Raw genomic sequence first — 22,736 nt, 5'->3', positions numbered from 1 at the left:
TGCACTGTCTTTGCTCACATACCAAAAAATGATCGCGATAAATTCTCACCATGTGCTGTCAAATGTGTTTTCTTGGGGTATGGAAAAAATCAGAAAGGGTATAGATGTTATGACCCATCAACAGATCGCATGTATGTAACTATGAACTGTGACTTCGTTGAAAGTGAATATTTCTATAGCCAATCTAGTGGTCAGGGGGAGAGTGAGCCAGGTAACCCGAATAGTGACGCACTCAGTTGGCTACCTCTATGGGGAGAAACCATTCAGGGGGAGGAAAATCCTATCATAATTGAGAGTCCAACAACGCCAATTCCTCATGAACAGAACATGTCGCCTCAGGACCCAGCCAAACTATCGAACCAGTCTTTGAGACCCGAGGTAAAAACTTTTGATCCCAACATTGGTACTCTGCCCGAAATTGCTAACAGTGGCAGGGAAAATATAAGTGATACAGAAGAGCCACCTACAGAACAAGAGACAGGACATGGCAGATTACCCCACAGGAGTACGAGGGGCATTCCTCCTCGACGATATTCTCCAGACTGGAAAGGACGAAAATCAAGGTACTCAGTTGCAAATTTCACCCAGGGACACCTTACTGAAATGGCTAGAGCGTTTGAAGCTGCTCTCTATGAAGAAGAAGAGATTCCACAATCCTTCGAGATGGCAATGCAACACAAGCACTGGAGGGAAGCCATGAAGAAGGAGATTGATGCCCTGAAAAAGAATGAAACATGGGAGATATGTACTCTACCTCCGGGAAAGAAACCAGTAGCTTGTCGGTGGATCTTCACCATAAAACGACGTGCAGATGGTTCAATCGAGAGATACAAGGCAAGATTGGTTGCTAAAGGATACACTCAAGTGTATGGAGTAGACTATGAGGAAATGTTCTCCCCGGTGGCCAAACTAAATACAGTAAGAACTCTTCTTTCTGTGGCTGCATGCAAAGAATGGCCATTATACCAGTTGGATGTGACAAATGCCTTTCTTCATGGTGAACTTGAGAAGACCAAGGAAGTCTATATGGAGGTCCCACCAGGTCTGTACGAAGAATTTGGAAAAGGGCAGGTATGCAGATTGAAAAAGACCCTCTATGGGTTAAAGCAATCACCCAGAGTATGGTTCGGAAGATTTTGTCAGGCAATGTTCAAACATGGCTTTAAACAGAGCCATTCAGATCACACACTATTTCTGAAAGAAAGGAATGGAAAAATGACATGCTTGATTATTTATGTTGATGACATGATCATAACAGAAGATGATATTGAAGAAATCCAGAATTTGAAAGAGAATCTCTTCAAATAATTTGAAATGAAGGACTTAGGAGCTTTGAAGTACTTCCTTGGGATCGAAGTGTTGAGATCCAAGCACGGAATCTTCTTAAGGCAGAAGAAGTATATACTTGACATGCTCACCGAAATAGGTATGCTTGACTGCAAGCCTGCTGAAACTCCAATGGTACCCAACCATGGGTTGAAAATTGTAGATGGAGCTAAACCTACAGATCGTGAAAGATACCAACGGCTAGTAGGAAAACTCATCTACCTTTCTCATACCAGGCCAGACATCGCATATGCCGTTGGAGTTGTGAGCCAATTCATGCATCAGCCTCAAGAAGATCACATGGATGCTGTCACGAGAATTGTGAGATACTTAAAAGGAACATCTAGTTATGGGATATTCCTAGAGAAAAAGGAAGATTTGGAAATTGATGGGTACACAGATGCAGATTGGGCAAGCAATCCAGTCGATAGAAAATCAACTGGAGGGTATTTTACCTTTGTTGGGGGCAATTTAGTCACGTGGAGGAGTAAGAAGCAGAAAGTGGTTGCCTTGTCAAGTGCGGAAGCTGAATTCCGAGGGATCAGGAGCGGTCTTATGGAGATACTTTGGCTTCGAAGATTATTAACAGAAATTGGATTCCCACCGACACGGAGGAGTCAACTTTTCTGTGACAATAAAGCTGCAATTAGCATTTCAGAAAATCCCGTACAGCATGATAGGACCAAACATGTGGAGGTCGATCGTCACTTTATCAAAGAGAAACTTGAAAGCGGAATTATTGAGTTCCCATTTGTCCGATCTGAGGAACAACTGGCAGACATTCTCACCAAGGCGTTGAGTCCTACAAAATTCAAAGAATTCATTGGCAAGTTAAGTATCGGGGATACCGTTACTCAACTTGAGGGGGAGTGTTGGAAAAGAAGATGACATGTGTTGGAAAAGAAGACCACATTAATATGCCGCCCACATTAAGTAGTGTAGAGTTCCTAAGTGTTGTAAAGTACCAACTACATTTATTGGTGTACTAGAATGTTCTCATTCACCCTATAAATACTAGGGTGAATGAACATTTGAAAGATATAGAAAACAAACATTGAAATATTTCTCTATACACTTCTTCCTATCAAATGACTAACCAATCTTTCTCCACCTCTCTCGATTACCATCTTTAAGAAGTCCAAATTTTAATCTTTATTGGATCACTTTATATCGGCCACGTAGTGATTCTGACTTCTTCGTAGTACCGAAAACTATCGAAATAAGATGAAAATGTAATATTTTATATATTGTGCATATATGATGTATTTTTATACAGCACAAATAAATCTATAGCTTCATGAATTTTATTTTACATGAACTATGTTAATAATATAGATAAATGCAATGTAAATCACATTAGCAGCGTCACGTCCAAAGTGCTCTATGTATTAAATATTGGAGTATTTATTTTTTGGACTTAATTTCGATCACTAAGTTATTGACCTCATTAAGAATTACCATTATATTTTAATTAAATTTTTTTTTTCAAAAGTTTGAATGAATCTGAATCTGTCGGTTGATACTTGATAGTGACACATATATCAAATTATGAAATATGTGGGTCTCAATATAAGGTCTGCACTCTGCACTTTGTTTTATAACTGGTTTGAAGCCAGTCGATTTTGTCTATTGTCAGAAATTTAAATTACAGAGCACCAAAAAAATAGACAATAGTTGATAATATACGTAAATAGAACATGTACATTAGTACAAAATCATTTTGTACAATATGATTTTGGTTTATTAAGAATTTCGACCACCAACTTTTATCCCATCGTTACATTTTTTTTATATTTTTTAAAAAATATCGTCTTGAATTTGCACTATAATATAAAAATTTGTAAGCCTCGTTCAAAATCGAAGACTGTTGGAAGCTAATTAAAAGTCCAAATTATTATGCCTGAGCTACCAAATTGTAAATCATATATGTTGTGTTTTTTGACTCAGTAAATACATAATCGGAGCAGAAGAATTATAGAGTATTTGATTGGTCATTATTAGTATTAAGTAATTTTAAAGGATTTGCAATGATTTATGTTATATATTTACTACAACGATCGAGAGCGCAGACAAAATAGGCCTCATACGACTAAAATATATACTTATGATTAAAAAATTTAATATTTTAACCCCAGTAGTGTAATTGGTTAAAGTATAGATCAAAACAATCTAGAAGATTTGACAATATATTTTGTCTAATTTAATGTGCGTTTGTTTTAAAATTATTGGTCAACAACAGGCACGTTGACAGCTGAATTAGTTCTTCTGTCAAGTTTATCTTCAAACCATGTTACTTGAGGTGTTTTTGTATTTAATAAGTTAAATAAAATATGAGAGTGAATAAAGTACAAAAGAATAAAATAAGTAAAATTAGATAATTTATTTTAAATTAAAATTTTTTTTGACTCAAATAACATGAGATAGTCCAAAATAAAATGAGTCCAGTATTTAAAACAGAGCCAATGAGGGTATTAACTACTATGTGTTAGGCTATCAAATATTCAACTACAATTACAGGTCACCCACCTAATTAAAAAAATTAAATGAAGCTATTATTCTACTTGTGCGTTTAACTCAACTTAAAATGTCAGGTTAATCCAAAATAAGAAACACGGAGTGCTGAGTTAATAATGAATATATCTTGCACTGTTAAAAGTTTACAGAGCCCTAAATTTTAAGCTCTTAAGACTAATAATTTAATGAGATTTTACAGTACTTTAAAGTACTGATCTACCGATGTTAATCTCCAATAGTTATTCGGGTTATAAGTTGTAATTGACCTATTAACCGTAAATAAGTAGATGTTATAATTATTATAGGACCCATTAACACAAATTTACACCCCTAAGCATAGCTGTTGTGCTAATTACCTAACATGGTGTCATTAATTTATTTTGAATTCAAAAGCTTTCATTATTATAAAGAGGACAGTCAAACACATGTATATCATTTTTAACAAGGGGAATCTTCCACAATCTTATCTTGACAATTTGAAATTGATACCACAAGTATATAGGATATATACATGGATTTTCCACCAAAAAACTCAAAAAGAAGCTTGTAATATTCAACATAAATCAACCATCAAGAAAATATAAATACTTTTTGAATAGAAATGAATCTTATGAGCAAGAAATACTAAATGAAATAAAAGAAACATGATCACATTTGACTGCAATCAAGAAAAACAAGATACAAGACTTTTCCGAGTATATGTTTTCTTATAAACAAACTCCAATATCACAAAATTGCTAGCAAGAGAAGCTTCTAAACTATGGTTGCTGTATATTCATTTAATAACTTCCACCTTCTAATAATAGTACAATTCTTATCTTCAATTTTTGGGGTGAAGGTCTTAAAAATAATCTAATGGCTCAAAAGGAGGGTGGTGATTAGTATCAAAATTTTGAGGTCATTAAGACCTCTTCACAGAAGCTGTGGCAAAATGTGGATGGTGAATAAAATCGAAGGAAATTTTGAGCGATGGTTCAAGACTTCCTAACCGGCAGAGAAGGTTTAGAGCAACATGGTTATGTTCAGCTACCTGTTCTATCTGGCGAAGCTCGGCCAATCTGTCTGGATCATTGGCAAAACCACCGCGCAGATCCTTAGCAATTTTTTGTGCATCTTTGAAGCAGTTATGCATGGATACGGTCTGGGAAATGATAAGGATCACAATTTATGGAAGAAGATAGTTTAAGGATGTATAATACAATGACAAATACTTACAGAAAAACGAATATTAGCTACAGTCTCACTGAAGGAAAAGAAGGACGCATGATCAGGAAGGCAAGCCTTCTGCAACAGCTCAAAGTGCTGAACAAATCTCTGGAAAAATTGTGAACGTCAAGGAACCATCATTGTGTATACTGGTTTTATATGAATATACAAATGGGCAAAAGAATATTGTGGAATGCTGCTGACACAGCCTTCTAATGCATGCCATTTAATATCAAAACTAAGGAGTTGAGGGGAGGGAAGATGAGGTTCTACCAAGAAAGACTCATAAATAGTTGTCAGAAAACAAAGATACAAAAAGGTATGAAGCTTGGAAAGTTTGAGTTAGCTGCTAATGGATATAGTATCTATTTTCCAACTAAAGAACTTAAGCGCAAACAATGGAACAAGTATAATAAAAATACCTCATGCTCGCTGTTGAAAGGACCCTGACACAAAAAGATCTTGTTTTCGTTCCGTAAGGAAGCAAGCATCTGAAAATTTTGAATAAGAATTAGAGCAGTTAGTGTGCAATTAATAATAGTTTTTGTAAAAGATAAGTCATTCAACTTGGAGTAACGCACTCGAATTCTAAGACTGAGGTTTCCTATATCCAAGTTCTGCATTGCCATTTTGAGCAGGTTTAGACTAATTGAAGCAAATATTAATCTTATCTTTTAAGGTTAAAGTAAAAAATCATAGGGTCCACTGATTAATACGTATGGGGACCATAGCTCCCTGTAACATAATCCAGGAATTAGTGTCAGTCTATATACAGTTGATATCTGACTGAACTAACCACTGTTGCTCAAATCCATACTCATTCTACCAATATCTAACACAATCAGGCATAAAAAGAATTAGCTGACCTAAGTAAATGGGGATTGAGATACTACAAAGAGTATAATTACCATCATAAGACCATGTGCAACGTATATATAGCACTGAAGTAACTGGACCACAGGTGGAACTTGATAGTCTTTGCCAACATCCTTTACAAAATCCTTCTTCTTTTTCGATTTTCGTCGACCTGCTCATGAAGCAAAAGAGTTGATAAAGCTCATAAAAAACGTGAATGTTCTGCATCATAATGTGACATGAAAAGAAGAGAATCTTTGCATTTACTCACTAGAACCATTGCTCAGCATTATTTTGAGATGAGTTTTCTCAGCTAGCTTGATCAGGTAGATATAAATGTACCAATATACCATGCAATATTCATCGGTTGAATATAGATCTAATTCAAAACCAAGCATAAGGAAACGTAAAGCTATCCAATATGTTTGCTCCTCTACCCAAATAAGGATATGTTTGCAGACCCTTAACAACAAGTCCTGCAAGAAGGGAGCAAAAGATTCAAGGACATACAAGTAGACTCTTAAAAGGCTTACCAAATTAAAATAAGTACGGGCATGCAGTTGTCAAGAAAATTGATGTGATGATCAGAAAATATGCAGATATCTACCTGTTCAACCGGCATACTTGCAGTCTCCCCGAACTCCTTTCTAAAAGCTAACTCAAGCTGTTTGAGATGAATTGCAAACAAAAATATCAATCAGCCACAAGTATAGGTAAGCAATCAGATAAAGCTGTGAAGACTGAGGCAGCAGCAATGCTAGTCAATCAATAACACCAAAGAGGGACCAATGTTGCTATATATTCAGTTATACATCAGGAAGATAGAGAATGCTATTTGTTAAGGCTGGGTACCCCAGAATTTGGATTTTAACAACAATCATGGAAAACTTCTTAATCATGCCTGCATCTAATCACTTCTGAAGAGATACACCTATTTCATCTAACTCATTCTTGGGAAGAAATGTCTGTCCCTTCTTGGCACTAAACACTCGCAACTAAAAAAACCAAAACTTCACAGAAGATGCAATATTCATGTTTGGAATACCATAGCTTAGCTACCACCTGTAAGGCTAGGAGTTAACTACATTAACCTCATGCGAGAGACTTAAGAACCAAAGTTAAGATTTAAATGGGAACATGGATGCAACACCAATACGAGACAACAAATCAGCAGGTTCATGGAAAGCAGTACTTTGTGATCTATATTTTTATTGAGAATATCGGTAAACCTGGACATATATTATTCTCCAATCCTGTAAGATCTTCCCTAGTTTACGCCTCTGCCATGCAGTGTTAGCACATAGGACTCGGAACAAAGTGACAAGTAACTGCATCAACAAGGTATGCTTTCATCAAATTTTAGAGGCTAACAAAGTCGGGGAGAATTTTTTTTTATAAAAACCCATGTTATGCCAATATAGGAAGACAATTGGCAGTCCACCTGCCCTAGTTGTTGAACACTCTCATTCTTCTGGATTTCATGATTCTTTGCTCCTTCAGGTAATAGGGCAGCCTTGCATATGACGGCAAACAAAGATTCACGTCCATAAAGCTTCCCATCTTGTACCAGCAGAAGCTGTTCATTAGCTATTCGCATGAGAATCCATTGCATAAAATAAGACTTAGATCACTAATCAGTAAAACAGCAGAAGGACAAATCTTACTGAAGACTAACCATATTAAAAAATGAGATCTCAATAAGAAAATGAAACATAAGGTATAAATTGCTAGTTTGAAATAAATCTCAAGAAAATGGTAAAATCCTAAATCCACCACAGATAAGTAAAGAGTCATCAGTCTCTCTTTCACAAAAAAAATATCTATACTCTAACAAGAGCACAGAAAGAATTCAATTCAGAAACCTTAATAAAAAGATTTTAACTAAAATCCTTTTCCACGTAGTACTAACTTATTTGCATCCATATAGGCATCCTAAACATTTGAACTCATTTGTGTTCAGTTAGTGTCAGTTACCAATGTGTTTGAGGAGGCAAATCTACTTGGTCAATTGAGGCCTTTTTGCTTTATCCCATTGGCTTTTGTTGCTTAGGGAAATTCTAAGTTGTCCATTTCCATCATTGTACAGACTTGGCCACTTTTTGTGTTCCTTGGGTATGCCGGGTGTATTTTTATACAAATTACCAACCATATTAAACCTGATACCACCAACTAAATTGTAACTTGTGACTCACTTAGTACCGTTAATTTAGACTATTGAAGACAGCATCAGGATATTTGCAGCAAAAACAAAGATATTTGCAGCAAAAACAAATGAGAGAGAAAGAGAGGTGGCAAATGAGCTTGGCTTTACTGTAAAAGAGTTTTAACTTTGGGTGACAAGCATTACTTTAGAATTCAATTTTCAGCCGTACTATACACTTTCCACCACACATCTGCGATGTATCACATATATTTATATCAAGTAGTCATTTTATCAAATATCTTGGTCGTTGCCCACCAGATTATGCTTCATAAATTTAACAAGTAGCCATCTGATAGCATATTTTGACTGTACGACCTCAACCCATCTGATCTTTTGCCATCAAGATCCTAGTCTCACTTTATGCTGGACTCTTGATCTTAGTTCCAAGCTCTCAGGGACACCTTCAGAATACTTGCATTAAAGCTGCTAATATACATCCCCTTAATCATCTTTTCAGTAAGAACATTTCAAGAGCCAGAACTTGACATTCTATATTTAGTCCCTTATCCAGTGAAACACACTCTCAATAAATTAATAATTATTCTTACTATTCATTGAGTGGTACAGTTCAAGAAGAATCAAATAATATAAATATGGGATCCAAATTTCAATATGCAAAATGACAAAAAAGAGAAGTACCAGACTCGAACCTGGATATGAGCTCTAGCCACCAAATCTGGTTGAAACTTCTGAACATCAACCGCAAAGCGCATGGCACCTTCAAAAACAGGATCTAAAGGGTAGGAACATACAACATCCAGATCATGCAGAAGCTTCTGGAAATAATTGACTGCCTGACAGAAACAGAAGCGAAAAGAATAACACAGTTACTTCCATGTCTGGGATGGATGATTAAAAGGTTAATAAAACAGCAAATAAAACTACCTTTTTCCAGCTTAGTAGTTTAATTGCACGGGGCGGAGTTGGGGCTGCTGACCTGCTGTTTAATGTAGAATCAAAACCAACTGGTTGACAACCTGAGGCAGTTGTTTTCTCATCTTCATTCTCAACAGTTCCACATGCAGAGTTGTGCCTCAGAAATTCTTCAGTGTTAAGCATGGAATCTAGCTCAGATAAGCAGGAAATAATATGTTTCTTTGCCAACTCCAAGCCTCTTCCTTGGGGTTTCCTCAAGCATGTTAATACATGGTAAAAGTGCTGAACACACAGAAGAATCCCTAAATGTTATTGGAGGAAAAATGATGGACATCACATGCAAAAGAAGTCACATTAGAATTGGAAAGGGAGACATTTTAAGATTAGACAAAAGGACAATAAACCCAATGCCTGAAAAGTATAAATGATAAAAGCAATGAATGCAGGTAAAAAAAAACCTATTATTACCTACTCCCTCCGTCCCACTCGATGACTCGAAGTGTCTCATTTCTTTTGGACACGGGTGTTAAGAAAAAGGTGATTACAGTATAAAGATAATAGCCCCCATGTGTTTTTAGAGAGAGGGAAAATGGAATTGGCAATTAAACAACAAAAAAAACCTACTGCTTGCTAAATGAAATGCTACAATTCAAAAAGGAAATGTGACACTTCGATGAGATGAAGGGAGTATTATCTTTTGAAGGTGTGGCAAAAAGGGGAAGAGGAGGAAAACAAGTTTATGTGATAGCTTATAAAGAACTGAATGCATGTATGTTGTATGCCTGTAGACATGTTGACAGTATTCCCCAGAAGGCAGATACTACACTGTATGGCAATAAATTCAAAAGTATCCCAATGCATCTCACATTCACAATTAGAAAATACTATTCAAGATAATACAAGAAATACAAGATAAGACCTTACGAAAACGTATGCGGCACAAAACAGCTTTGCAAAAACCTTCTTCAAGATCGAGATGAGTTTGCAGAGGCTCTATATCTGCACAAAGCAACAACATTAACCTAAAACTTGTATATAGTAGTTTTGAAAATATAAGCTATTTCACAACCATTCAAAAAAAGCATATCATGTAATTCTTGTATGTGTTTCTTTAATTTTTTATGCCAAAAGTAGCTTGTTCCCAATTTCCTATGTGTACTTATTTGCAGGGCAACTGAGACGCCACAAGCCAGTACAGAACCATACTGGAGGTCTAGTAATTCTCTGATAGGTCTTGAAAATCAGTACAAAAATTCTAAGTTTCATACCTTCGAGGACTGTTTTTTTCGACACTGGTGCTTTACATGCCTTCAGTTGCCGACAGAGTGTTTCGTCTACCGCATGTATCATAGATAAGCATTTTTCATCTCCATTGGCCTTTAACGGTAGACCATAAGCCATGGTAAAAAGATCTTCTTCCTGAACAACCATACTTCATTACTGGACAAGATTAACAATATATACCCAGAAAGTCTTGAGACATTTAAGATTGAAAAGAATACAAGGACTGATAATCATGCCAAAATGCTGCTGAAAAAGAAGTAAGGACTGATATCTCAGTATCTTCAACCCAGATGTAAAACATCGCAAACGAGGGCATGATACCCAAGAACAGAAACCACAGTAAATTCAGACAAGGAATGAAGCATAGACACACACAAAAATAATGAATTCCGGTACCAATATCCTGCTTCCCTTCATAAAGGGTAGTTTATGATATAAGAGAAGTATTGACACAGAATGTATAAATCTATTAGCTTTTTAAAAAAAAGAAAATAAGAAACAAAGATATTTTATTAGTAGACATTAAAGCAGTAAATGGGACGAGTCATCCTTTGAATATAAATATCATCCTATTTAGATTATACAACTCCATCTCTAAATCTGATACAAAATATGATTAACTCAGACTTGATATTTGCCGAGCTAGTTTATGCATAACCATATCCCAGATCTCCTCTAGTTATTCCTCTTGACCCTCAAAAAACCTCCAACTCAAGTCAAAGAGACCACTTAGTTTTGTGATTGCTTTCTTTTCTCCCTCTCTCTAAAAACACATGTGAGCTATTATCTTTAATGCTGAAACAATTACCCCCCCATACAACTTTATTCTTTTCTCTAAAGAGGTAGGTACTAGGGAACTTCTGACAATTCTACCTCCTTGAAGAAAGAGCTGAAGATTCATTTTAGTTCTTACGAAAAAATAAATTAATTTTTTAAGCACGAAAAGTATCTTTAGAAAATAACGAGCAAAGATTTGTTGAAGTACTTTACTTCATTTGTGCGTGCCTCTGAAACAGCTGAAACAAGAGCACTACAAGTAGCACGTATAACACTGCAGAAGGAATGCAGCAGGGCATGAGATGATGTTCTCTCAGGCCTCAACAGGTAGATGCAAGAAAACACTGTTTGCGCTAATGAACCTCCTTTATGCCATGTTGCCTGCATCAAAAGAAATGAACTTAAGAGGGGTATATTGGTCACCATTTATGAGTGCTATCTAGAATGGCTACTGATCGACGATACCTCACAAGCAAGAAATTGATCCATTATATCAATAACACATTGAATATCACTTGTTCTATCAACGCTCAATGGAATAGGAGCAGCACCATTCTCAATGGCTTCATCAACGGAATAATAAGTAGATACAATACCTGAATCCATCTTCGGGTCCATTATCTAGTAAAAACAAAAGGTTTATCAATAAAACATAACCACAATATAGTAGGAACTACAGCCTAATACCAATGTTATCAAAGAGCGGATATGGGGGCACCATGGCGCTATGGCATGGCGTTCGGTGGTGGAAACGCCATAGCACCATGTTGCTGCCATAGCACCGCCATATCCGACATTTGACAACATTGCGTGTGTTCTGCATTTAAGAATAGGGCATTATGCAAGAAACATGGTTGTTAGAGTGGTATATTATGCTTTATTAATTGTTTAAAGTGTTTTAGATGTTATATTTTTAATATTTTTTATTTTTGAATTATATATAAATATATAAGTATTATTTTATTTATTTAATTTTTGACCGCCATATCCGCCATACTAATACGCCATATGCCTGTGGCGGTTTTTACGCAAACTGCCATAAGCCGCCATACGAGATTGATAACATTGCCTCAGAACAAAATGTCCATGCCACACCATTTAACATAAAATTGTGCATAGACTACAGCTGAATATTGTAGTAAAAACAGAAATTTTATTAACAAAACGTAAATACAATCCGATGTTAAATATTTTGCATGCCACACCATGCTATTTAACGTTAAAAAGAAAGAAAAATTGTCCTATATAAGTATGATGAACAAGTAGTCCTGCATTCCAAGGACAAGAAGATGTGCTTAATATGCTGTTGGTAATTTTTCTCTGTAAGAAAACTTCTATAAGATGAGGAATCACAAGTTAAAGAAGAGCTGAATAAACCAAATAACACTATTATAACAAGCTAGTGCTACATTGGACCCAGTATATTTAAATCTAATTCAAAATTTGAGGACAGGAAAACCAGATTAAGCAAAACAATGACAGTGTCAAATTACTATTAGCATAGAAAATAGCTAGTGAAAATTTTCCTTTGTGACAACTTCCAACATGAGATCATAGTTATTCTTAGCCATGTTGGTATATAAAGTCTAGAATAAATTTACTTTTCAATTTAATCATTATTCTTTTTTACTACTTTTTTTTCTTAGAACACAAAAAATACAAATTTCAAACATTGATGATGAAAAACATAGAAACATCCAATCTAATAGTGGAACCAATGGTGTCAAAAGTGCATCTGGGGCGCATGGGGCTCTACTGGAATCGCCCCAAGGTGGCTGAGGCGAGCCTGCGGCAAGCAACATTAAGGGGGCGAGCCAGGGTGGCTTGGGAGATCTATAACCTTTTAAACCACTAAAAGGTAAACCATTCAAATCTTATCAAATCGTTTTTTCCTAAAATAACTCAAATACAAGTAACCCTTCAAATCACCAAAATTAATTACTCTAGCTTTCCTACAAAAATAATGAACGTTCCAGCTCTTCTCCACTTCTCAAGAAAATTAATCTTTCCTTTCTCATTTAAGTTCTTCGCTTCTCAATTAATTTTTCCATCTTCAAATCAAGTTCTTAATGGACGTCGCAGGAAAAGAAGAACCTGCTTCTGGATGTGTTATTTTCTAAGTCTCTTTTGAATACAAGGCATATCCACAATGGCCAAAATCTATAGAAATTGAAGTCATGTTTGAAATTTCCCATGTGTAGTTTTCTTTTGTTTTTTGAAGGGAAAAGAAAATTGACCTACGTTAACTTAGCCACCCTATTTCTTTAACATAAGTAGCAATTATTGGATATTATGATTTAATTAGAGTCAGTAATGTCTTTTCCAGATTGAAAATAAATTGTATCCCATTTTATCTGAGAACTTGTAAAGACTACAGAAGAATACTAGTAATTTTTATTTTTTTCATCTAGTGTAGATTGACTATTTTTGAACTGCTAGTGTGCCCCGTCTCCCTGCATCCTGGCAATACTCAGTGAACCGAGAGTTGATTGGATGTTTCAATGAGTTGCTACATGTAAAAGATTATGATCATCAACCACATACTTTAATTTATCCAATATTCCAATTACACAAACATATGGTCAAGTAAATTGAGAGATAGGTTGGGGGAATGGGGGTCAAAAATTGGAGAGTTGAAATGGAGAAGGGAAGGATGGAGTTTGGGATAGAGAGGGTGATGACCTATCAGGTAATCTTTTGATGTGCTATTTAAATGAATAGAGGGGACCCTTTATTAAGGGTGTAATTGATATTCTGACTAAAAGCTTTCTTTATGGGAGTGACAAAAATAACACATTGTTCTAAAAGTGGTTATTTAAAATTGTCTACCTATTTAATATATTGAAAGGACTTAGTGCAGGAGCAATGAGTAAATCTTTTGTACCTATTCTATCCTCCAAAGTCTCTTTACTAGTCCTCGTGGGTGGTTTTTGTAATATTTCTTAACTTATGATACAAAACATATAGAAATGCTAAGCATTTCATTCAAATATCAACAACAAGGAGATGAAAGAAATCTGAATATTTCTAAACATTCTTACTTGAAATGGGTCTCATTAGCTAATAGCTAGTGATGATGCAGAGCGTTACACTACTATTTACTCAGTGCTAGCAATATCATAAAGATAAAGGAGGGTTTCATACAGAGGAGGAGAAGGCATTAAAGTTCAGGATTATTATCAAACTACATGTTTCATCAACAATCAACCTAGCAGTAAATGCTAAGTTTAGACAAATAACGCCAACATATCTAATCCTGAGTTCTAAATAAAGCACGCTGATCACAGAATAGGCTCACAACCAAAGTTTAATAGAGCATCAACTATCTAAAATAGGCAATTAATAATTAGAAAACTTCATGCCTAAGCCAATTAACAGGAATGTGTTTAACATAGCTCTTGCCCCATGTCTCGTGATAATAGTAAATTCCATTTCTAAAGACAATATTGTCATAACTTCTAATGAAACAAGAAAATAAATATATCACCTTTCTTTTATCATTAAGAAGATAATATAATAGTAAAATCTTTTACTGAAAATAGGATGCATTAACAGTTTGTTCTCACACAATCAAATTGACATCTACTACCGATATTTCTGATATTCTTTTTTCTCTGGATCACTTGAGCTATACCGTTACTTGCAGTATACCTTAGTTCAAAATTAATTTCATGAAAGGTCTTCGACTCTTCGGAAGAAAAGCTGTATTACCTCTAAAGCAGACATCGCAGCAAACAGATTGAAATTGTCCCCTGTGATAAGCTCATCATTTCGAAGATCTGTGAATAAATTACAAGTAAAAAATTAATAAGATGCTGCAGTTCTTATTAACTTTTCTGGTGGTAGGGGTGGAATTTGTGCCAGACTACATATATATATATCTCCAAGTGGAATTTGGGCATGGAAGGTGGAGGGGGAAGTACAGAATAGAGTTACATATGAAACTACATATATATCTCCAAGTTGATTCTTTTTCAAATCAAACCGCACCAGCTTTTATTGATATGTAAAGTTTCAGCTTAATTTTGCTGCATAAGAAAAACATACATATCTCCCTAACAAAATAGTAGATCGTTTAGCCTAAGAAGGGAATAAATACTGCTGCAATTGAACAGAATCACAACATAAATTGAGAAAACAGCGAATGTTACCCGGCCTGGGCAACCCTCTCATTCCAATTTACAAATTAAAAAAAAAGTAAAATAAAAGCCAGAAAACATTAGTGATCGCAATTGAGAGAGAAACGGACCGTGGGAGGCGCGATGGAGGAGAGACGAGACGTCAAACCAGGCGGTGTCCTTGCCGGAAGGGATGGAAGAGCTTAGAGGTGCTCTCGCGTCCCCTCCTCCGTCAGCTTCAGCCATAATTGGATTCCTACCTTTTCAGTATCCCGTTCTGTGTTCGTGTGTGTGAGAGAAAGGGGGAGATTCTAGAGTGTGTGAGAGTGTTGCTCAGCTATGGAGTTCGGTAGGGCAACTCCTGGGTTGGGACCCGGGTATGGATCCGAATTCAATACTGTGTTACGGCAAACGCAATAGAGGCACGTGGAGTGCCCGAACCGCTAAGAGCATTCATAATAGAAATAGCACAGTCATAGCCTAGCCATAAACTCCTTCTGCCACATCAGCAGCATTAGAGCATCCACAATGGCGGCGAGTCCACCGGCTAGCCGATCCCTGGCGCTAGCCGGTCGGCTCGCCGAACCATTGCAGTCGGCGAGCGCTGGCCGATGCGCTCGCCGATCGGCGAGCGATCGGCCAGCGGATTTTTTTTTTTTTATTTAATTTTCGAAACACTATATATACGCGATTTGCACGTCATTTTCATTTGTACCACTTGTTTTAACGAGTATTCTCTCTATCTTAATTTTTGTACAAGAGCAAATCGACGAAATGGAGCACAACAATGAGCCTACTCCAGGGACGAGCGAGTCTCAAACTCCCACGGTACTCGTGGGAAGTGGATGGGGTCCGATGGGCGGGTACTACAACATGTACCCTTGGCAGCAGATGATGTCCGGGATGACATCCGGGGGTGGTGTGCCGAGATGGCAGGGGATGCCGGGGGGGCCGGCGATGCAGGGCGGCCGGCGATGCCGGGTGGGCAGGGTGTACCGGGGATGCAGATGATGCCGGGGTACCCGAGGATGCAGGGGACGGGGGGTACAATGTCTATCGCCCCAGTTTTGATTTTGTTACTGCTTCTTCTCACACATCGACCCCAGCGGAGACGCAGTTCACTAGGATTGAGACTTTCTCCCTAGAGGAGTTGGGGATAGATCTCGGGGATGCGGACACTCCCGTTCAAACGGAGGGAGTAGGGTGGGGTCGGAGCGCGCCAAAGAAGAAGAAGGGGAAGAGGATGGTCGGCGAGTCGTCTCAGCCGGCTGGTGACGACAGCCTGGCACGGAGGAAGTAGACCGACGCGTAGAACGTCGCGCTGTCCAAGGCGTGGGTAAGTGTTTGCGATGATCCCCTCGCCTCGAACAATCAGAGGATCGTCAATTTGTGGGCTAAAATAGCAACAGCCTACAAGGCATTTTGCCCGGAGGGGCGGCCACGCAGCGAGGAGGAGTGCCGGAAGGGGTGGGACCGAATCAGGGTTGGGGTCTCCCGATTTTCCGGCTTGTACACCAACGCCCTCCGCATGCAGTCCAGTGGCCAAACTGACTAGGACTGCAGGAGGATGGCGGAGAAAGCCTTCCCCGTGCCCGGGCTTTACAAGGAGTTCACCTACTGGAACTGCTATGAGGTGCTGATGGACTCTGAGAAGTTTCGGGCAGGTGTCGACGCTGGCTGGCCGAAGAAGCAGCGCCTGAACTATACCAGTGATTACAGCGGCGGCAGCAGCGGCGGTTCCCACGACCTCCCCGAGGATGCACAGGAGTTCCCAGTCCCCTCCCGCATTTGCTCGCCGCACTCGCCCGGTTGGTCAAAGGCAGGCGCAACGGGCTCGCCAGGCCTCTCAGGAGGCCCAGTCGGCATCCCCCCTGTTGGCGGGTCGACAGTTGAGCTCGCCTTCTTCGCGCGTCAACAAACGCGAGCTCAGACGTACAAGATCTTAGCTGAATGGAGGGCGACAACTGACCCCGAGGAGAAGAGTTTTCTCCACGCAATGCTCGTGAGTATGCGTGCCGATTTAACCACCGCCGCGGCACAGGTGGGGGGCTCAGACGCGGGCTCATATGCCGCAGATTTAGGGGTCCCGGATAGCGGCGACAACGGCGAGGAGTGAGGTGGAGGCGGGGGGGACGGCGTCCCCTGCATCCCCGGGTACCCCGACATCATCTGCATCCCGGGTGCCCACCCCGGCATCATCTGCATCCCGGGTTGCATCCCCGGTACACCCTGCCCACCCGGTATCGCCGGCCCCCCCGGCATCCCCTGCCATCCCGGCATACCACCCTCGGATGCCATCCCGGTCATCATCTGCTGCCAAGGGTACATGTTGTAGTACCCGCCCATCGAACCCCATCCACCTCCCACGGGTACTGTGGGAGTTTGAGACCCGCTCGTCCCTGGAGTAGGCTCGTTGTTGTGCTCCATTTCGCCGATTTGCTCTTGTACATAAATTAAGATAGAGAGAATACTCGTTAAAACAAGTGGTGCAAATGAAAATGACGTGCAAATCGCGTATATATAGTGTTTCGAAAATTAAATAAATAAAAAAATCCGCTGGCCGATCGCTCGCCGATCGGGAGCCTGCAATGGCGGCCAGCCAATCGGCGAGCGCATCGGCCAGCGCTCGGGAATCGGCCCAGTTTTGATTTTCTCGCCGATTTGGCGCTCGCCGGCTGCAATGGTTCGGCGAGCCGACCGGCGAGCGCCAGGGATCGGCTAACCGGTGGGCTCGCCGCCATTGTGGATGCTCTAAGAAGAGAGTAACCGAGTCGCACAAGAGGTTCGGGGCACGTTAGATATTTTAATTTTTAGAAAATTGTCATTTAAATCAAAATTTTTAATAATTATTATTTTAAGAATTTTTAAATCTCAGTCAATTCTAACTTTTCATTATTTTAATAATTTTAAATCTCAGTCAATTCTAACTTTTCATTATTTTAATAATTTTTAAATCTCAGTCAATTCTAACTTTTCATTATTTTAATAATTTTTAAATCTCAGTCAATTCTAACTTTTAAACCCGATGTAGTGAATTGTAAATTTTATAACATTCTCAATTGTCTACTGTGATTTATTTTGCGGCAATTTATTGGGACGATGGTTGATTTTACATCACCGTTTTTGCAAGTTAAAACATAGTGGGACAATGCAATGCAATGCAATGCAATGAATATGGAAACTTTAGTCTTATCTGAAATACATTAATGACACGCCATTAAATAGTGCCACACAATCATCGAAAATAAATCATTCTACATGGACACGCGAATTTTTCGGAATAAAAGATTTTTTAAATTTTTATCTATTTTCTTTGTCCTTATTATTTCTCGTAATATTTACAAATTGACCAAATTACCCTTAATTCTCCTGCTTTCATGAAACCTGATACTACCAAATCATTCACACTTCAGATTTCGGTTCGTTTATGGCGGTTCATGCTAATTTTAGCAAAAGAATGAGCATGAAGGAAGGGCATCTTCTTTTTCTTTTAAAATCTGAGAATTCTACCAAATCAGGAAAATGAGCTGTTTCCAATTTTATGTGTTAATTTGGGGTTTATGATCAGCTTTTGAATGGATTGAAGAATCATGGAATAAGGAGGTGTTTGTTTATTCGGGAAAATGGCGAAGCTTGGGTTTCAACGAAGCACTAAAAATCGCAAGGAGAAATTTGAGAACGTCTTCAAATACCACAAAAGGACCAAAGATGGCCGCGCATCCAAACAAGATGCGCGACATATCGATTTTTCGATCAATTAGAAGCTCTTGAAAACACCTCTCCGATTTTCCCTAAAATAACTCAAATTCAAGTAACCTTTAAATCTCATTAGAAATAGACGTCACCACGGTTCGTGAACCGCCGGTTCACGGTTCGGAACCGGCGGTTCCGGTTCAAGATTTGTTGGAACCGGAACCGGCCCGTCGAAGACCGCACGGTTCCGGTTTATGAACCGTGAACCGCCGGTTCACTTGAACCGGCCTAACCGTCGGTTGTTACCCGGTTCCGGGCCGGTTCGGCGGTTTATCCGATTTTTATTTTTTTTTTGCATTTTGTAAATTGTAATTCAAGTTTAAAATGTAAAAAAACTTGCGTAAATAACATTATAATGAAGCGATGTACAAATGTAATTTTATTGATACAAATTACAACTTCAAAATTACAAATTACAACTTTAAAATTACAAATTAAAAGTTAAAATTTACAAATTACAACATAAAAATTAGAAATTACAACTTCAAAATTATAAATTACAAAAGACTTAAAGTCTTCATTACAATTTAGACTAAAGGCCCAAAATGGTCCCTAACATTTGGCGTTTTTTTGATTTTGGTCCAAAACATTATCTTTTGGATTATTCGGTCCCTCACATTTGAAATCGGAGTCAACTTAGTCCTAAATTGACGGAATTGGTTAAAATTGACGGAATGTCACAGTCAACGCGATTTTAGTTGATTTTGACCAGATTAATAGTTATAACTATGTTTTATTAATGGCTAATACCTAATTAACCTAATTAATCAAAAACTTAAAAATGTAAAATTTAAACATGAAAATAAAAAAAAGCTCGAATCTCTTCTTCGCTTCATAAACGAGCGTAACAATGCCCTCATCCTGCATCAGATGCAGCTGCTTCGTCGACCACTCCAGCGCTATCAACACGTCTTCCTGCGCCAACGTCTCACTATCCGGCACGTGCATCGCTAGATAGCACAGCAGTATGAACGACGAACTTGTTCAGCGCCGCCGCCGCCTCGCAGCTCACCTCCGGCTCCCTGTCGTCCAGCAGATTCACCAATGCCGGTATGAATCTCGTCTCCGTTGCTCTGAACGTTCTCGCTAGGTTTCCAATTGACATAATGCTAGGGATTAGGAGCTCGCAATCTGCCTTTTCGACGATTCGGAAGAACTGATCCACCACCGCTCTCGTCGCCGGAGCAGTCGGCTTGAACGCCGATCGCATCAGATCTGAGTCCTGCTCGGCCACGGCGGTGATTTCCATCAATGCCATGGCGGAATTGTATTTCACTTCGGTTTCCCCCTTTTCTAGGAGTACGGCGAGACAGAGCAGAGCGCGTGACTCTGTTATGCTTTTGCATACGGATACGTTTCCTGCGCAGAGGTAGCGTAGGGCTCTGGCTGCCATCGCTTTCATCTCTGTTTTAGTAGCCGGATCTTCGAATTCTCTGCGTCTGATGCTGGATCCTGGTAATCCATGGCCTTTGTTTTGTTTGATGAACTGGTGACTCTGTTGTTTATTCGATTTTCCATTTTTTTCCCCGAGGTCAGAGTGGCTGATCGGAGACGGAGATGCTGCAGATTTGTGCGGCACCGGCAACATTGTGGATTTCATAGCCAAGGTGTTGGTGACGATATTGTGCATTTGGCTAGGCATTTGATTGTCCATGGGGTGATCGGCTACGCCGTGATGCTTTTCCTCTGTTTCGTTGCTTTTATGGTTAGGGTTAGAGTTTGAATTCGCCATTACAAGCGAGTGGATCGATTGTTTGTTGGTGGCGATGGCGTATTTGCTGTGCTCAGAGATGGTTTCGAAGGCGAGGTGGCTGACGAGGAGGCGGATGACGTTGTGCTGTGCGTCGCTTTTCCTCTAAAATTTTGATTTTTTTTTTATTTTCATGTTTAAATTTTACATTTTTAAGTTTTTGATTAATTAGGTTAATTAGGTATTAGCCATTAATAAAACATAGTTATAACTATTAATCTGGTCAAAATCAACTAAAATCGCGTTGACTGTGACATTCCGTCAATTTTAACCAATTCCGTCAATTTAGGACTAAATTGACTCCGATTTCAAATGTGAGGGACCGAATAATCCAAAAGATAATGTTTTGGACCAAAATCAAAAAAACGCCAAATGTTAGGGACCATTTTGGGCCTTTAGTCTACAATTTACAAAATTACATATTCGAAATAAAGGGGAGAAAAAAGAAATAAAGGAAAATGACTTGAGCTCAACTTAAATTTAAACTTAAATTTAAAATTTAAGTTGAAATATAAGTTGAGATGCCTACGTATCCTCAATGCTCAATTGCATTTTGGAATCAAAGTCCACGTAGTTCTCTTACCTTGCTTACCTATTTGGCTTGATCGGAAGTATTGGCGCCTACTCTTCTTCGTCGGGGAAGTAGTCTTGGTCGGGTTGTACTACTAGTTTGTCCCAATCCGGTTCTTGGTCTCTAATTTCGGCGGAGCACCAATCATCAAGTAACATGGTGGCTTCCATGTTTTGTCCGGTGAGCCTACTTCTTCGGTCGTCCAAGACGTTGCCTCCAACACTAAAGGCGGACTCGACGGCGACAGTGGAAGCCGGAACCGAAAAGATCTCCTTGGCCATTGATGCAAGGATGGGAAAATCTTTCTCGTGTGAAGACCACCAATCTAGGACGTCGATTTGTTGGGGAACGGGACCTCCTTCTTCCTCATTGAATGAAAAGTGTGAGTCTAAATATAAATCTAACTCACTTACAGAATGTGCCGTCCTTCCTCCGCTGCTGAAGGCGTATAGGTCCGCCAATTGGGATTGGGTGTCGGGGTCATCAACTTGGAAGAAGCCAAAGTTCTGTGTTTGACGGGGGGGTCTAGGTCGAACTTGGTGGGTAGTGTTGTACTTGACTTCGTAATCGTGAAAGAGAGCCCGCAAGTCGAACTCAAAATCTTGCACAAGCATATAAGAAAAGGCGGTAGTCCGCACATAATCTTTTTCCGAGCAAGTATACCAAATGGTGCTCTCAAATTAAAGACTTATCATATAACATATTAAAACATATTAAAACTTACTAACATATTAAAACTTATATCATATAACATAATAAAACATATTAAAAAACTACTAACATATTAAAACTTATTATAACATATTAACATAGTAAAACATTTAATTTAGAAGTTTAGAACTTACTTGTAATCGAAGAGCGGCTCGCCTTCCCACCTCCTCCGCAACTTGTGCTCTAGAAGGGGCACGACGACGCCGAGAGTCACTTTGATCTTGAGCAATGCCCTTGCCCCGATCACCACCACGACGAGATGAAGACATGATATTATGGAAATTGGAAGTAGAGAATAGATAGTAGTGTTTATGTGAATATGACTATATGATAACGTGAACAAGAACAACGTGAGTAAATTATGAGCGCAAACAACGTACACAACTTGAGAGAATGAGGATGGAGAATAGAGAAATTGAGATTGAGAGAGAAATTCTTATTAACACAAGAATGGGGTGAGTAGAAATGGAAGAGGAGGGGGTATTTATAGGGGAAAATTGTGATTAAAAATTAAAAAAAAATCAAATTTTGAAAAATAACGCCGAAACCGCCGGTTTTCGGTGGAACCGGCGGTTTACGGACCGTTTGAATTTTCAAATTTTGAAAATTGCGGTGGGAAACCGCCGGTTTAGGCCCGGAACCGCCGGTTTAACCCTGAAATTGTGAAAAGGCTAGGGAGTAGGCCTGAAATTGTGTCGGAAACCGCCGAACCGCCGGTTCGGAACCGCCGGTTTCGCCGGAACCGGCGGTTCCGACCCGCCGGTTACGGTTTGCATAAAATGAGGAACCGGA

The 22,736-nt window shown here is 38.9% G+C and overlaps 1 protein-coding gene across 1 annotated transcript; it reads right to left on the bottom strand.

Annotated features, from left to right (window-relative positions):
• Window positions 1-4,474: 4,474 nt before the first annotated feature.
• On the bottom strand, window positions 4,475-15,543 carry LOC121748662 (N-alpha-acetyltransferase 35, NatC auxiliary subunit-like). The gene is made up of 16 exons (XM_042143144.1): window positions 15,291-15,543; window positions 14,753-14,820; window positions 11,507-11,662; window positions 11,255-11,422; window positions 10,249-10,399; window positions 9,900-9,979; window positions 8,990-9,262; window positions 8,755-8,898; window positions 7,343-7,477; window positions 7,131-7,229; window positions 6,509-6,565; window positions 6,173-6,377; window positions 5,955-6,073; window positions 5,469-5,537; window positions 5,056-5,154; window positions 4,475-4,981 (listed from the first exon to the last, which is right to left on the bottom strand). Exons 1-16 carry the CDS (start codon window positions 15,403-15,405, stop codon window positions 4,742-4,744), a joined length of 2,178 nt encoding a protein of 725 aa, XP_041999078.1. The 5' UTR covers window positions 15,406-15,543; the 3' UTR covers window positions 4,475-4,741.
• Between the last annotated feature and the right edge of the window lie 7,193 nt (window positions 15,544-22,736).

This window comes from Salvia splendens, chromosome 9, assembly GCF_004379255.2.
Source record: "Salvia splendens isolate huo1 chromosome 9, SspV2, whole genome shotgun sequence".
Classification (NCBI taxonomy): domain Eukaryota; kingdom Viridiplantae; phylum Streptophyta; class Magnoliopsida; order Lamiales; family Lamiaceae; genus Salvia; species Salvia splendens.
This window is presented reverse-complemented; position numbering and strand designations above follow the sequence as displayed.